At 35.7% G+C, this 15594-nt stretch overlaps 1 protein-coding gene across 1 annotated transcript in view; it reads left to right on the top strand.

Moving 5' to 3' along the window:
• The window catches only part of LOC135201665 (E2F-associated phosphoprotein-like), a 153033-nt gene that overhangs the window by 18953 nt on the left and 118486 nt on the right, over positions 1–15594 (top strand). The window contains exon 2 of the mRNA XM_064230777.1: positions 2754–2907. Within this exon, the coding sequence (XP_064086847.1) occupies positions 2754–2907 (154 nt within the window). The remainder of the gene's footprint in view (positions 1–2753; positions 2908–15594) is intronic.

Here is a 15594-nt window from a genome sequence, read left to right as displayed (position 1 = left end):
CGTTCGACGAGATGACGATCAGTGAAGGCTACAATTCTCAGCAGATCTTCAACTGTAATGAGACTGGCCTTTTTTGAAAAAAAAATGCCTCGTCGGACGTACGTCATGGAGGAAGAGAAGAAGCTACCCGGGCATAAGCCTATGTAAGACAGGCTTACACTCTCACTTTGTTCAAACGCCATTGGGGATTGCAAGGTGAAGCCCCTACTTGTGTATCATTCGGAGACTCCTCGAGCCTTCAAGGCCCACAAAGTGCTAAAGGAGAAGCTTCCAGTGATGTGGTGGGCTAATGCAAAAGCCTGGATAACAAGATCTTTGTTCACCGTGTGGGTAAATCTCTTTTTCTCCCTGACAGTGAAGGAATTCTTGGAAGAGAAGCGCCTCCCTCTGAAGTGTCTGCTGTTGTTGGACAATGCCCCTGCTCACCCTCCTGGCCTCGAGGAAGATATCCTAGCGGAGTATTCTTTCATCAAGGTTCTTTATCTTCCGCCTAACACCACCCCTCTCCTCCAGCCCATGGACCAGCAAGTGATGTTTGAACTTCAAGAAGCTGTATACGAAACATCTTTTCAAGAGATGTTTCGACATCACCGATACCACAAACCTCACCTTGTATGAATTTTGGAAGGAGCATTTCGATATCGTAATATGCATCTGACTCATCAATCAAGCTTGGCAGGAGGTTTCGAGGCGAACCTTGAATTCTTTGTGGAGGAAACTCTGGCCTGATGCCGTATCTGCCCTACACTTCGAGGGATTCAACGTGCAGATTCAGAAACAGTTGACGATCCTGAAACTGTTTCGCAACCAGATCTTGACGAGATCGTTGCACTCGGCAAGTCCATGGAGCTGGTCGTCGACGAGGACGACATCAATGACCTTCTCGAGGAGCACCAAGAGGAGCTTACGACGGATGATCTGGAGTTGGAGGCCATGCAACATAACGTCGTTCAAGAAGAGTTCTCTAGTAGCGGCGAGGAGAAGGGCAGAAATTAAGGATGCTCTAGCTGCTTTTCATAAGGTGCAATCATTTGTAGAAAAGAGACACCCCAAAAAGTCTTACACAGGTCGTATGCTTGCACAGTTCGATGATGTTTGCCTGAGTCGTTTCAGGAACATTGTCAAAAGCAGGCAGAAGCAATTTTCCTTGGATAGTTATTTTATAGAGGCCTTTAGTAGGAGTAAGCAAAAAGGAAGAACCAAGTGATACTACAAAAAAAACAGACAGTTGAAAGTGGTGAGGTTGAAATTAAAAAAAAAAAAAAAATGTAAAGTAAGGTTTCACATTTTACTACATATGTACGTATGTACGTACAGTATTTCTTGTATACCATGCACACTAATACACTTTATTTGCAGGTACTATGTAGTACATATTAGTAGTACGTATTAAGTTAGGTATTGAATGGTCCAAATTGTTGTATTTCATTGTTTATTGGTCAATTTAGCTTTATTATAAAATTTACTGGGGTGTTTTTGTAGGGCTTGGAATGAATTAGGCAATTTACATGTAAAATACGGTTCAAGATACGAAAAGCTCAGGTTACGAAGGCCGCCTTGGAACAGATTAATTTCGTATCCTGAGGTACCACTGTACATGAATAGTCATTTTATGAAGCCAATTTGACATCAATGATCTATGTCAAATGAAAAGCTCTGATACTGGATGGGTTTGATAAATCAATTTTATTAACTCCCAGAACTTATCGAAGAATTTCACTTTAAAATATTACTCATAATGTAGATATTTTTCCAATTGCAGTAAGGTAGGTCTGTGTACTGGTGGTATGTACATTTTGGAGGTGCATCCCTTTCATATCTATAACTCCTTTCTTTTTACCTTTTTCCTGAGGTATTTGGGGTTGCCAGCCTCTTTGCTTTAAGGGATTGGTAAGTGTCCATAAATTTTTGTGAACTATAGAAGAGTACAGTTGTCACTGTAAGAATCAAAGTACAAAATTATTTACCAAAAATGGTCGCTGTCCATCTTTTGACTCATTTTTAATTCTCAGATCTTTTGGGTATCAAATGATCTCCATCTTGGGAGAAGTTCAAGTATGTTCAAAGATGTTCAGTACATTTCTTTCTTGGATGGCAGCAGGATAATAGGTTTGCAGTGAAATGAATACCATTTTATCAAGCAAGATTTATTTTTCAAACGAAATCCATTACTTTTATAATAAGCACACCACCTACCAGGGCTGAAATGTATTCTTCTTGTGTTCCAAATTAAACATTTGAGTTTTTACTCAATACAACAAAGGCTATATAAAAGAAGTGGGTTTTTATGAAAAAAAAAAAAAGTTTTTATTAAGAATTTCAATGTTGTGTGTTACTTAAAGTGGAGTGTACTCGCACTATGCCTTGCATGTTCCAATTTCATTTTTTTTCCTTCTAAATTGGATTTTCTGACAAACTTTGCAATTTTGACATATCTGAAGACTGAGGATATGTCAGCAAAAGGTAGATGTGGGTAGGATTTTGTGGCCCATGGCTTTAGCCCGTATTATGAGTTTGTATTGAAAGTATTGAAAAAATGAATTTAATTTTTTGAAAAAATTAATTTCTATCATTTAGAAATTATGTTGATGTGGATTTATTTATTTATAGATAAGGTTCTGAAATTGAAATTTATCGAGATGATTTAAGGGGTATACGTATTTTGCTGTCTAGCATTTTTTGTATTGTTGTAAAAAATTTTGATGTATTGAAAAATAATGCTGAGTTATCCTAAACTACATGAATGTTTTCAGAGTCGGTTCAGAAGTATTCTGGTCTTGAAGAGACTAGAGGTAGTAAACGAGTCCTATCAAATGGGGAGTTGTTTTATGATCCTAAAATGGATGAGCGTGATCAAGAATGGGTCAACAAATTGAGAAGGTCATACCAAATCAAAAATGTAAAAAGGTGAAGATTTCAGTATGTTACAAAATATTAACACTGCGTAATTCTTACTTTGTTTCATTGTTCTGGCTTTTGTTTATCTCTCTCTCTCTCTCTCTCTCTCTCTCTCTCTCTCTCTCTCTCTCTCTCTCTCTCTCTCTCTCCTCTCTCTCTCTCTATATATATATATATATATATATATATATATATATATATATATATATATATATATATATATATATATATATTTTTTTTTTACAGGCAGTCCCCGGGTTATGACGGGGGTTCCGTTCTTAAGACGCGTCGTAACCCGAAAATCGTCGTAAGCCGAAACGATGTTGGAAAAATGTCTTAAACTAATAAAAAGTTATAAAAACCTTACTTGTAATCCTTTGGTTACACTACATGTTGTTTCCTGTAGTTTTATGTACAACCTGGAGTTTATTTTTCATCAAAAAATGCTGGTTCTTGAAGGTAAAAACTATTGTAATCCTCTGGTGACACTACATTCTTGAAGTTTTATGTACAACCTGGAGTGATTTTGCCAAATCTTGAGGGCTACAAGAACAGTTGATTACTATTTATGTATCATATAGACTAATTAAAGTAAATGTATCTTTAAATAGGCTTATATATTAGTATCAACAAAACATTTACTGGCATGAGTCAGAGGCCGTTTAATGAAACGAAAACTTCTCTGTCCTATCTGTTCAGAAAATAAATGTTACGTCAATCCCCAAGACCATTGTTGCCAAGATGCCTCTCTCTCTCTCTCTCTCTCTCTCTCTCTCTCTCTCTCTCTCTCTCTCTCTCTCTCTCTCTCTCTCTCTCTCTCTCTCTCTCTGATCAAATTACTGGATAATGTCTCTCTTTGGATACTTTGATTTTGCCAAATCTTGAGGGCTACAAGAACAGTTGATTACTATTTACGTATCATATAGACTAATTAAAGTAAACGTATCTTTAAATAGGCTTATATTATTAGTATCAACAAAACATTTACTGGCATGAGTCAGAGGCCGTTTAATGAAACGAACACTTCTCTGTCCTATCTGTTCAGAAAATAAACGTTACGTCAATCCCCAAGACCATTGGCAAATGATCTCATTTGCCAAGACGCCTCTCTCTCTCTCTCTCGCTCTGCTCTCTCTCTCTCTCTCTCTCTCTCCCTCTCTCTCTCTCTGATAAAATTACTGGATAATGTCTCTCTTTGGATACTTGGAATTTGCGTTGTAATCTAACCAGAAACTTAGTTTTGTTATTAGTACTGGAAACAAGCAATGATTTTTTCATTATTTGCGCTTTTGGACTGTTATAAACTTTGCGCATCGCAAGCTAGTATTCATTCGCTCGGAAACTAGTTCCGCATATGAGGTGTCACTAAAAAAATTTGAAAAATACGACATAAAAAGTGTTGAAAATCATCATAACCTCAAAATTTTTGTTGTAATCTAACCAGAAACTTATTTTTATTAATATACTGTGCTAAACTATAAAGGATTTTTATCATAGTATGCGTTTTTTAAAAGCGTCGTTAACTCTCTCTCTCTCTCTCTCTCTCTCTCTCTCTCTCTCTCTCTCTCTCTCTCTCTCTCTCTCTCTCTCATCAAATTACTGGATAATGTCTCTCTTTGGATACTTGGAATTTGCGTTGTAATCTAACCAGAAACTTAGTTTTGTTATTATTACTGGAAACAAGAAATGATTTTTTAATTATGCGCTTTTGGACTGTTATAAACTTTGCGCATCCAAGCTAGTATTCATACGCTCGGAAACTAGTTCCACATATGAGGCGTCACTAAAAAAATTCGAAAAATACGACATAAAAAGTGTCGAAAATCATCATAACCTCAAAATTTTTGTTGTAATCTAACCAGAAACTTATTTTTATTAATATACTGTGCTAAACTATAAAGGATTTTTATCATAGTATGCGTTTTTTAAAAGCGTCGTTAACTCGGACCGTCGGAAGCGTCAGCGACATAACCTCAGAACAAACGTCGTAACTCAGGGCGGATTTATCAATGAATATTTAAGAAAAAGCGTCGTAACCTCGGAACGTCGTAACCCGAAGCCGTCGTAACCCGGGGATGCCTGTACATATATATATATATATATATATTATATATATATATATATATATATATATATATATATATATATATATATATATTATATATATATGGTTTTATATCCCGCCCCAGAGTAAATTATATTATATATGGTTATATATCACCCAGAGTAAATTGTATTCTTATAAAACCTAAGGTATTTAATCTATGGGCTTGCACATCACACACCATCTCCATTGGGTTTTCAAAGGGTATTGGGAGAACATGGACTGATATAGGTCATGGTCCATGAGATTTATGGAAGCCCCTGTGTCAATGAAAATTGGGATCTTTACATTCTCCACTGTTCCCTTTACTATCGGCCTGGGCTGTGGGTCGTCCCCCATGAGACCACAATGCACATATAAATCATCTGTACCGTTTTTGTTGATCAGCTTTCCAAAAATTTTGCCGATCCCTTTGCCCCTTTGAGTAACTAGCCTGGGAAGCTCTCATATCATAACTCCCAGATTTCTAAGGTGTTGGTCTTGCATCTCTCTGTTTCTGAGATGGACAAGACTGCCAAAAGTGATGTGCACTTTTGCATATTTCACAATATTTGACTGCATACTTTCTTTGCGTGCCCTGCTTTATTACAATTGAAGCAACTTAACTGCTGTTGCTCTTGCTCCATCAATCCTCTCTTATATTCCACTTTTGCACACAAATGGGGAGAAGGAAAATCTGAGTCTCTTTGGTTTGTATTTCTTGGACTGGTCCCATTAAAAAATGTACTATCCACCGTGGGACATTTGGATATGTGTTTCTGAATTTGGGAATAAATTAGTTCCTCATCTGATGGGGGTTCAATTTTTTCATCAATGCTATCTACAATGGCGTCCAGGACGTCGTGTAGAAGCTGAGAGAAGTGAACAAGTTTCTATAAGTTATCAAGTGAAATATTATTCCCATTTACTCATGTGGAATTTTTCAATTTCTGTATCCATTCTCCTGCTGAGTCAAAAAGTTGAAAACTGTACTCTACAAGATTTTAATTATCTTTCTTAATCTTGTAAAAACCTCTTAGATCTCTCACTATATCTCCGTGTTACGTACTTTGTTCCATAGGCTGCCCTCAGAAATAATTGTAATTCAGTCCATGACCGACATTTTGTGTATTGGAAACTATGGCATCTAAATGACAAACCCCCTTTATTGAAATCTAACAAGGCTTTTGCCTCTGTAAACGCCTCTGCATCATTTTTAAGGGGGATGGCCGGCTAATGCCATTTATTAAGGACAGGACTTTGATATTCATACCACTTAATAAGGTGACTTGGGACATCTCCAAACCGCATATGATTTTCTCCTCTGACTTTCGGTTTTGTGACACCTGGGCGATTTATCCCGAAAATAACCATTATTCAAATTCTATCTACTCCCTTGATATTTAATATTAAGACCTAGGATCACTACCTATGTATAGACCTGATGTAGACCTCCAATCGAATGAGGAGTTTTTTTTCTAAGTAATTTTTTTGCTAGATATGAATTTTTCAATATGGTAAAAAAATAAACCCTATAAATCAGGAGAAAAAAATTTATAAAAAAAAGACGAAACAATAATTGGAAAAAAGGGCTTCATTTGATTGTTCTATAATGTCTTTCTGAGTTATATACCAAATTCCAATGTTATAGCTTTAAAATTAAGTGAGAAGATAGATTTTGAAGGTCAATAAGTATAGTTTTGAGATAAGGGCGTTCAAAGTTTTCCTTCGTATTTCTATAAAGACAATGTTAATAAATAATTATTATTATGAATGTATATTTCTTTTTTGTGTATTAATAAACCAAAACTATTTTATTTATCATGATTTAATCATAAATGATGATCCCTTTGCTCATATATTGTAGCCTGGGGCACTGCTTGAGGCAAGATGGGGCACTCCTTCCTACGCAACTCTCTCTCTCCCCTTCACTAACTCGGCTTATTACGGCGAATTTTCTTCTTCTGTATGTTCGTGAGATGTTTTCCTTGTATTTTCCTCTTTGACATGATGAAATTCTTGCCGAAACAAAGATAAACAAACGTAAATGCAAGAGAATGTCAGAGGTGAAACTCGAAGGTGTACTCTCTTTTTACAAAGATAATTTATTAAATCATGATTATTATGAATTTCATATGCCATTTTGGGTATTAAAAAACCAAAACTATGTTATTTATCATAAATGAAGATCTCTTTGCTCAAAGATCGTAGCCTTGGGCACAGTGTGACGTGTGCGGTCAGGCAAGACGGGGCTGTTACTACGCAACCCTCCCCTCTCTCTCTTCACTAACTAGCGTATATTATGATATTCTGTAATAATACTTGAGCGATTTTTCTTCGTCTGTATGTTAACGAGATGTTTTCCTTGTCTTTTCCTCATTGGCATGATGAAATTCTTGCCGAAACATACATAAACATACGTAAAAGCAAGCGAATGTCAGAGGTAAAACTTGAACGTGTAGACTACTTGAGGTTTGTGATCGCACTGAATCATGACTGGACTTGGTAGCTGACTGAACACTGAAGTCTCCCTTCTCGACTCGTGGAATGTCTACAGATGCCATTTCTCCCAATTTCTTTGACAATAATTATCAAAATTTACGATAATAGAAGAAATATTGCATTTTCTTGTATGGATCAATGTTTTAGGCTTATTGAGTTACGTTAACTAAATACCCTGTAACTACGAAAGTAAGAGGAATTTTGACGAAATATTTCTTATACGTATTCTCAATTGCCATATGAAGCTCCATGAATTTTTTCATGACTGCATTTTTTGCCCTATACCCCCATATATAAGGGATCCAGCCAGCCCCCTTAATTCCCTTGACGTTTAAGTAGTTATTCACTCCCTCAATAAAAATTTGCACTGGCTGGGCCAGAATGCCATTAACAATGACCCGAAAAGGGCTAACTCCCGCACTTATATTAGTTATGCACCAAGGTTTGACTGTTACCTGCTTCGGCCATTTTTTCTTCTTTGGAGGGACTCATGATTCAGAATTCGCCCTAACCTCAATAACATTGATATATTTATCCCCACACAAACCACCAACACCAAAAGTGATAATGTGTCATTTAATGACAGTGTCATTCCCCAATACAAGAAATTGCATGCACCAATTCCCAATAAATCTCTATTCCCAAAAAAATATCTCTCAACTCTACAGGAGGAGATCTCCACAATTATTTCCCGGCAGGGACACTAGCTCATCAAATAATTTCACTCAACAGAAAATGGGAAGAGGCAAGAGGGAGAGAAAAAATGTGACACGGGCCTTAGCTTGTAACTTGGTATTTGCTGAATTTGTGCTATCACCTGACCAGCCATCTCTGCCTACCTCTCACACACTCACATGCAAAAATGAAACATTTCATACCGCATATTCCTATGTATTGCACTTTACAGCAAACCACCAAAAAAAAAAATTAAACACACTTCTGAGAAAATTGTTGACATAAAGAAAATAATAATGAAAGGGAGTATTTAACACTTATATCCTCATTAAGGAATGGCACCTTAAACATGTTGGAGTCGTTTGCTTCCACATTAGCGCGTATATATATGATTACACTTGTGACTGCATGTAATTAGTAGACTGGTAATCCTCGTAAGACAGCCCCACCGTAATTATTATACCATAGTCTCTGCTAAATTTAAAACACTCGTCGTATTTACACACGATGAACATTGCCACTGCATTAGAAGGCTGGCTGACCCTACGACTACTCGAATTTTGCTGACTTCAATGCCTTTGTCAGCTGTAGAGGGAAAGTACTGCATATTCCTATTCATTGCACATAACAGCAAACCACAAAAAAAAGAATTAAATATACTTCAGCAAACCACAAAAAAGAGAATTAAATATACTTCTCAGAAAATTGTGGACATAAATGAAATAATAATGAAAGGGAGTATTTAACACTTTCGTCCTCATGAAAGGGAGTATTTAACACTTTCGTCCTCATTAAGGAACGGCACCTTAAAATCGTTGGCGTCATTTGCTTCTACATTAGTGCGTATATATGTGATTACACTTGTAATCGCGCATAATTAGTACAGGTGGCCCGCGGTTAACAGCACAATTGCTCAACGGCGAATCGGTTTTACGGCTGTCGTCAAAAATATTCATTAAAAAAATAAGGCATTTTCAAGGTATTTTTACAGCACAATTTTCAGTTAACCGCGCCGCTAGCGCCGTTGTCTATTGAGTTCATACATTTGTAGAAATGCTGTTCAGCCATAAAGGTTATGCAAATTATATTAACAAATTTTATGGAGAGTTATACGTAGGTATTAGGGTAAAATATATGCCTCTGACCCTGTTCTATGCCGAAAATATCGAGTTACATAAGTGCAAATTTAGCTATGGATGTGTCGATTTATAAATGTTCATGCTTTTGTTTAAAATGTGTAGGAAAATGTATTATGTGAAAGGTATTTTTATTTCTGTACAGAAATATGATACAAAGGCAGCTTTTGAAACTGCCCTTCACGTTATCAAATACGATGTTTTTTCATATTTTCTTGTGAGCCGCCGCCTGCCGCTCTTCCGAAAATATAGATTTAAAAAAAGTGCAAATTAGCGATCGATGTGTCGATTTTATAAGTGTTTATGCTTTTATGTTTAAAATGCGTATGAAAATGTATTACGAATAGGGTATTTTTATTTCTGTGCAGAAATATGATAAAAAGGCAGCTTTTGAAACTGCCCTTCAAGTTATCGACTACGATGTTTTTTCATGTTCGTTCTTGTATGCCGCCGTCTGCCGCTCTTCCGAAAATATCGAGTTAAGTAGAGTGCAAATTTAGCGATCGATGTGTCGATTTTTTAAATGTTTATGCTTTTATGTTTAAAATGTGTATGAAAATATATTACGTAAAAGTATTTTCATTTTTGTACATAAATAAGATTCAAATTAAGGCAGCCTTTGTAACTACGCTCCACGTTGTAAGGGGATGTTTTTTCATGTTTGTTCTTGTCCGCCACTGTTCCGAAAAATGCACGGTGTTATTTTATTAATTATGCATCTTTTACATAAATCCTTTAAAAAGTTGTACATTATTTCACTGTATCCAAGAATATTGTATGTATTCTCATATTATTGTATTATAAAATACTACGGCAAATTTAAGCCAGTATTCCGTGGAGCGGCCAATGTTGTGGTTTGAAATCAGCTGATGAATACGAGACTGAGTTTGTTTCACCATAACGCAATTCTGAGCGAATTCTCTTGCTTCTAGTTAGCATAAACGAATATCTACATACTTGACTTATATGAGACAATGTTATTTTTCCTTATACAGCGTGTTTTTAGGTGGAAATATTTATTGAATATGTCTCGTTGTGTATGTGAACTAATTTTTTTTCGCTAACAGATTACGTTGGCGGCATGTTTATTGCATAAAAAATTATGTGATTCCATTCGCAATAATCCTTTATATCATCGTAATACGAACTTTACGTTATTTATCTTCTATCGGCATGAAACCAACAGTAGAATGTGTTCTTTCAAGCACAGTAGTTTTGATTAAAATGATATTATCCCAATTTTACCTACGGTTGTGTTTGATGGCATACGTTTACTGCAGTTTTATCCTTGTTGCTGATGTATGATAATAGTCATTAACAGCTTGAAAAGTTTTCTCAGCTTCAGTTATAACTGGGTTTAAATTTAACAGTATATTTCCTGATTGATCTTTGATCTATATTGATCTTTGATCTATAGCAAATAAAGTTATTTCATTAAGATATCTCAGTTCGATTCTATACATAACGCCATTTATAACAACTACGGTAATAGTGTACGATGATTGAAATACAAGCCAAATGGATGTTATCCAGTTCGGTTGTAATTAGAAAAAAAAGTCGTTTCTCGTTCGGTTGTACTTAGAAAAAAAAGTCGTTTCTCGTTCGGTTGTTCATGGCTGTACACGTTCACGCAACGAGTATAATGTTAAAACCATACTTTCATCATTCTCTTTTGCTGTTATTGAACTTATGTAACTAGAAGATGGACAAAGTTAGGCCATTTTAATTTGATCTCTCATAAAATCGGACTATCGTAAGACTAATGATCGTAACTTGAACACTACAGCTACCAGTACACTGTATAAACTTTATTATATCTTTACATACTCTAGACACCCAAAGGATAAAGCTAGGCTTTTTTCACTTTACAGTATTTAAAATGCTATAATTTACTGTACAGTACTACTGTACAGTAAATTCTATAGTACTCTACTGCATAAATATAATTTTACTTATTGCGCCATTGTGGCATTACGGCGCCTTTGACTGGCCTAGAGTTTCGAAAGAAGGTGTGCGGTGGCGTAGGCTTTAAAATCGCTTAGCGTCAAAAATCACTTAGCGTTGGCGGCCAGGAACGGAACCCCTGCCGTTAACCGAGGGCCGCCTGTACACTGGCAATCCCCGAAAGACAGCCCCACCGTAATTATTATACCATAATCTCTGCTGCATTTACAACACTCATCATGAAGACCCCATATATACAGTGGAACCTTGACATACTAAAGTCCCAACTTACGAAAAATTCAAGTTACGAGAGCTAATACAAAGATTTATTTGCCTCTGCATACAAAAATAATTCAGGTTACGAAAGGTTGTTGCTGTAAAATCCCGAGATTCGCCCGGACCACCGAGAACAATTTTAAAATTTGCGCGCCGCCAACTGAGTAGACTCGCCACCAACCTCCCGCTCTCCCATTGGTTCCTGATGCTAGTCACTGCCATAAGATCCTGCTCTCCTATTGGTCAGCATCTCTCTCATCGTGCATCTACGTAAAGGCGTTCTTCGGTCACTCCATAGCAGCATCGTTATCGTAAGCACGTGGAATTTGTTCATTCATATACGATTTCGTTTGTTAATGTAGATTCGTGTTAGTGATTTCGCTGTGTACTTTATCGTGTTGTGTGAGAACTTAATTAGTAACTTAATTACGTACGTATAGTCATGGGTCCCAAGAAAGTTGCTGAAATTCACGGAAAGAAGAGGATGCTTTCTATGGAGACAAAAATGGAGATTATCAAGAAGTTTGAGGCTGGCATGCGGTTGAGTGTGATCGCTAAGGAATACGGCCGAAATCCGTCGATGATAGGCACCATTCTTAAGCAGAAGGAAGCCATCAAAGCAGCTACACCTTCCAAGGGTGTGACTATTTTGTCCAACAAGAGGAGCCACGTGCATGACGAGATGGAGAGGCTGCTTCTTCTATGGATTGAGGACAAAGAAATCGCTGGCAATACGTTAACCTAGATGGCAATCCCCTGATCTGATTGGGCAGGCCAAAGATGGCGGAGGAGAAGGGACATCGACGGCTTCTCGAGGGTGGTTTGATAAATTCCGTAAACGGACTGGCATCCATTCGGTGGTAAATAAATTGAATTTTTGTAAAAAAATGTAAAGTATAAAAAAGTAAAAGAATTGTAAAAATAAAAAAAAAGGAAAAAAAAGAAAGAAATTTAATTTCAAGTTGTTTGTAAAATTTAAGTGTTAACATTTTCTGCCATTTGTTAATGTGTTTCATAAAGTTTAGTATTAATGTTTCCTGTCATTTTTTAATGTGTTTTGTAAAGTTAAGTGTTCATGTTTTCTGCCATTTGTCCTCCTCTGTCGCCACTTTCGGAGATCGCCCCACTCGAAAGGTAAGGTTCCACATTTTACTACATACGTATGTACGTACAGTATTTCTTGTACCATGTACACTAATACACTTTATTTGCAGGTATGTAGTACATATTAGTAGTATATGTAGTTTAAGTTAGGTACTGAATGGTCCAAATTGTTGTATTTCATTGTTTATTAGTCAATTTAGCTTTATTAAATATTTACTGGGATGTTTTTGTATGGCTTGGAACAAATTAGGCAATTTACATGTAAAATGTGGTTCAAGATACAAAAAAATCAGGTTACAAAGGCCGCTTCGGAGTGGATTATTTTTGTATCCAGAGGTATTACTGTATATATATATAAAGGCAGTCCCCGGGTTACGACGGGTTCCGTTCTTAAGACGCGACGTAACCCGAAAATCGTCGTAAGCCGGAACGACGACGTTGAAAACATGTCCACAGGGAAAATTTCACTAATTTGCAATTTTTCTTAGGGCCGTATCTCTAAAATTATCACTAATTTACTTTTTTCATGTGCAACACTGTGTATTCACAAATTACTGTATATTTTCATTAAAATACAAGAGAGAGAGAGAGAGAGAGAGAGAGAGAGAGAGAGAGAGAGAGAGAGAGAGAGAGAGAGAGATTACATAAAACCATTAAATTCGTTGACCATTGTATGGCATTGTTACTTTCCCAGCTCCGAGTGTCACTGGAGTTATGAGGTAGGGAAATTGATACAGAAAAAGACGAAGGGAAGAATTTTCTTTTGAAATTAGTTATCATATTATTACTACTTCTATTATTATTATTATAATTATTATTTGAAAATATAAATAAACACATGCATCTACCATAAAAAATTCTCTCATCTCAGTAAGAAAGAGGAATTATCCTTACAAGTGAAATGGAAAGGTCATTTTCATATCTTTAAAATACGACCATTATGAATTTTGTAATTACAGTTTTATTATTATTATTATTATTATTATTATTATTATTATTATTATTATTATTAAATAACTGAAATTATCAATAAACATTTTACATACTAGTACCATAAAAATTCTTTCATCTCGGTAAAAGAGAGAGAGAGAGAGATGAGAGAGAGAGAGAGAGAGAGAGAGAGAGAGAGAGAGAGAGAGAGAGAGTGTGTGTGTTTATCTCTCTCTGTTCTCTCAAAAAATACTTATAATGCTTCCAACGAAAGAGAGGGAGGGAGTTACCACTATGACACATTATTATCTTGTGTGGCAAAGAGAGAGAGAGAGAGAGAGAGAGAGAGAGAGAGAGAGAGTGAGTTAACCTTAATTAAAAGTGACATGGATAGATTAGTATTGTATTTTCTTTAAAACAATACTATCACATATGAATTTTGTAATTACAGTTATTATTATTATTATTATTATTATTATTATTATTATTATTATTATTAAGTATTATTATTGAAGTATTAAAAACAATAGTACAAGTACATAAAAAAATCTCGAGTCTCAGTAAGTGAGAGAGAGAGAGAGGAGAGAGAGAGAGAGAGAGAGAGAGAGAGAGATTTAGAGAGGGGGGGGGGGGTGTGGGGGGGGGGGGGGGGGGAGGGGGGGGGGGGAATTTCATGAGCACTTGATGGCAACATAACAGCTCTTCCCCCTCCTGTCACAGAACTTGATATATCTGACAGTTTTAGTACCTGGAGTTAGAGAAAGAAGACTGGGATTTCCTTCATTCTTCCATAATTTTTTAAATATATAAGCTAAAATCTTACTAATTCACTGTGGATTTCTTTAATGAATTGATATTATTGCTGTATAAATTGATATTAATATTTGAAAAATAGTAAATCATTTATTTATCATACAAAAAAACATACATCTTTGTAGTAGAGAGAGAGAGAGAGAGAGAGAGAGAGAGAGAGAGAGAGAGGAGAGAGAGAGAGAGAATTATTATTTTTATTATGTGATATCATTTCAACTTATTAAACTTACTAATACAGTATTAATCAAAATTAATATTTGAAAATTAGTAAATCATTTTTGTATTATAAAAATGTATTAAGTCATGAAAATAAACATCAAAATACACTAATTAGTGATTATTTTTGTCGGAAAATACAAAAGAGAGAGAGAGAGAGAGAGGGAGAGAGAGAGAGAGAGAGAGAGAGAGAGGAGGAGAGAGAGAGAGATAGAACTATTGGTTTTTATATCCAAGTCTAAGTAGAGTATACCATGGATTCTTTAAGCGAAATAATGTTTTCAATGATATTTTGCTGTTTTTTGTATTAAAGGATATGTATACTGTTTGAGAATGCGTTCCTTATTCCTTGACTATGGTTACCATACAGTTTAATAGCGTAAATTAATTTATTTTCGCTCCCTCCGCTCAGAAACTAGTTCTGCGTATGATTATATCATTAAAAAGCATAAAAAACCGTCGTAACCTTGGAATTTGCGTTGTAATCTAACCAGAAACGTAGTTTTGTTATTATTACTGGAAACAAGCAATGATTTTTTCATTATTTGCGCTTTTGGACTGTTATAAACTTTGCGCATTCGCAAGCTAGTATTCATTTCGCTCGGAAACTAGTTTCCACATATGAGGCGTCACTAAAAAAATTCGAAAAATACGACATAAAAGTGTTGAAAATCATCATAACCTCAAAATTTTTGTTTTTGTAATCTAACCAGAAACTTATTATTTATACTGTGCTAAAACTATTAAAGGATTTTTATCATAGTTATGCGTATTTTAAAAGCGTCGTTAACTCGAAGCGTCGGAAGCGTCAGCGTCGTAACCTCGGAACAAACGTCGTAACCCAGGGCGGATTTTTCAATGAATATTTAAGAAAAAGAGTCATAACCTGGAAGTCGTAACCCGAAAGCCGTCGTAACCCTCGGACTGCCTGTAATATATATAATTAATATATATATATAATATTATTATTACATATAATATAAAGTGCACGTAAGGAAACCCAATGAAAAAAGTGAG

This window comes from Macrobrachium nipponense, chromosome 28 (genome assembly GCF_015104395.2).
Source record: "Macrobrachium nipponense isolate FS-2020 chromosome 28, ASM1510439v2, whole genome shotgun sequence".
Classification (NCBI taxonomy): Eukaryota; Metazoa; Arthropoda; class Malacostraca; order Decapoda; family Palaemonidae; genus Macrobrachium; species Macrobrachium nipponense.
This window is presented reverse-complemented; position numbering and strand designations above follow the sequence as displayed.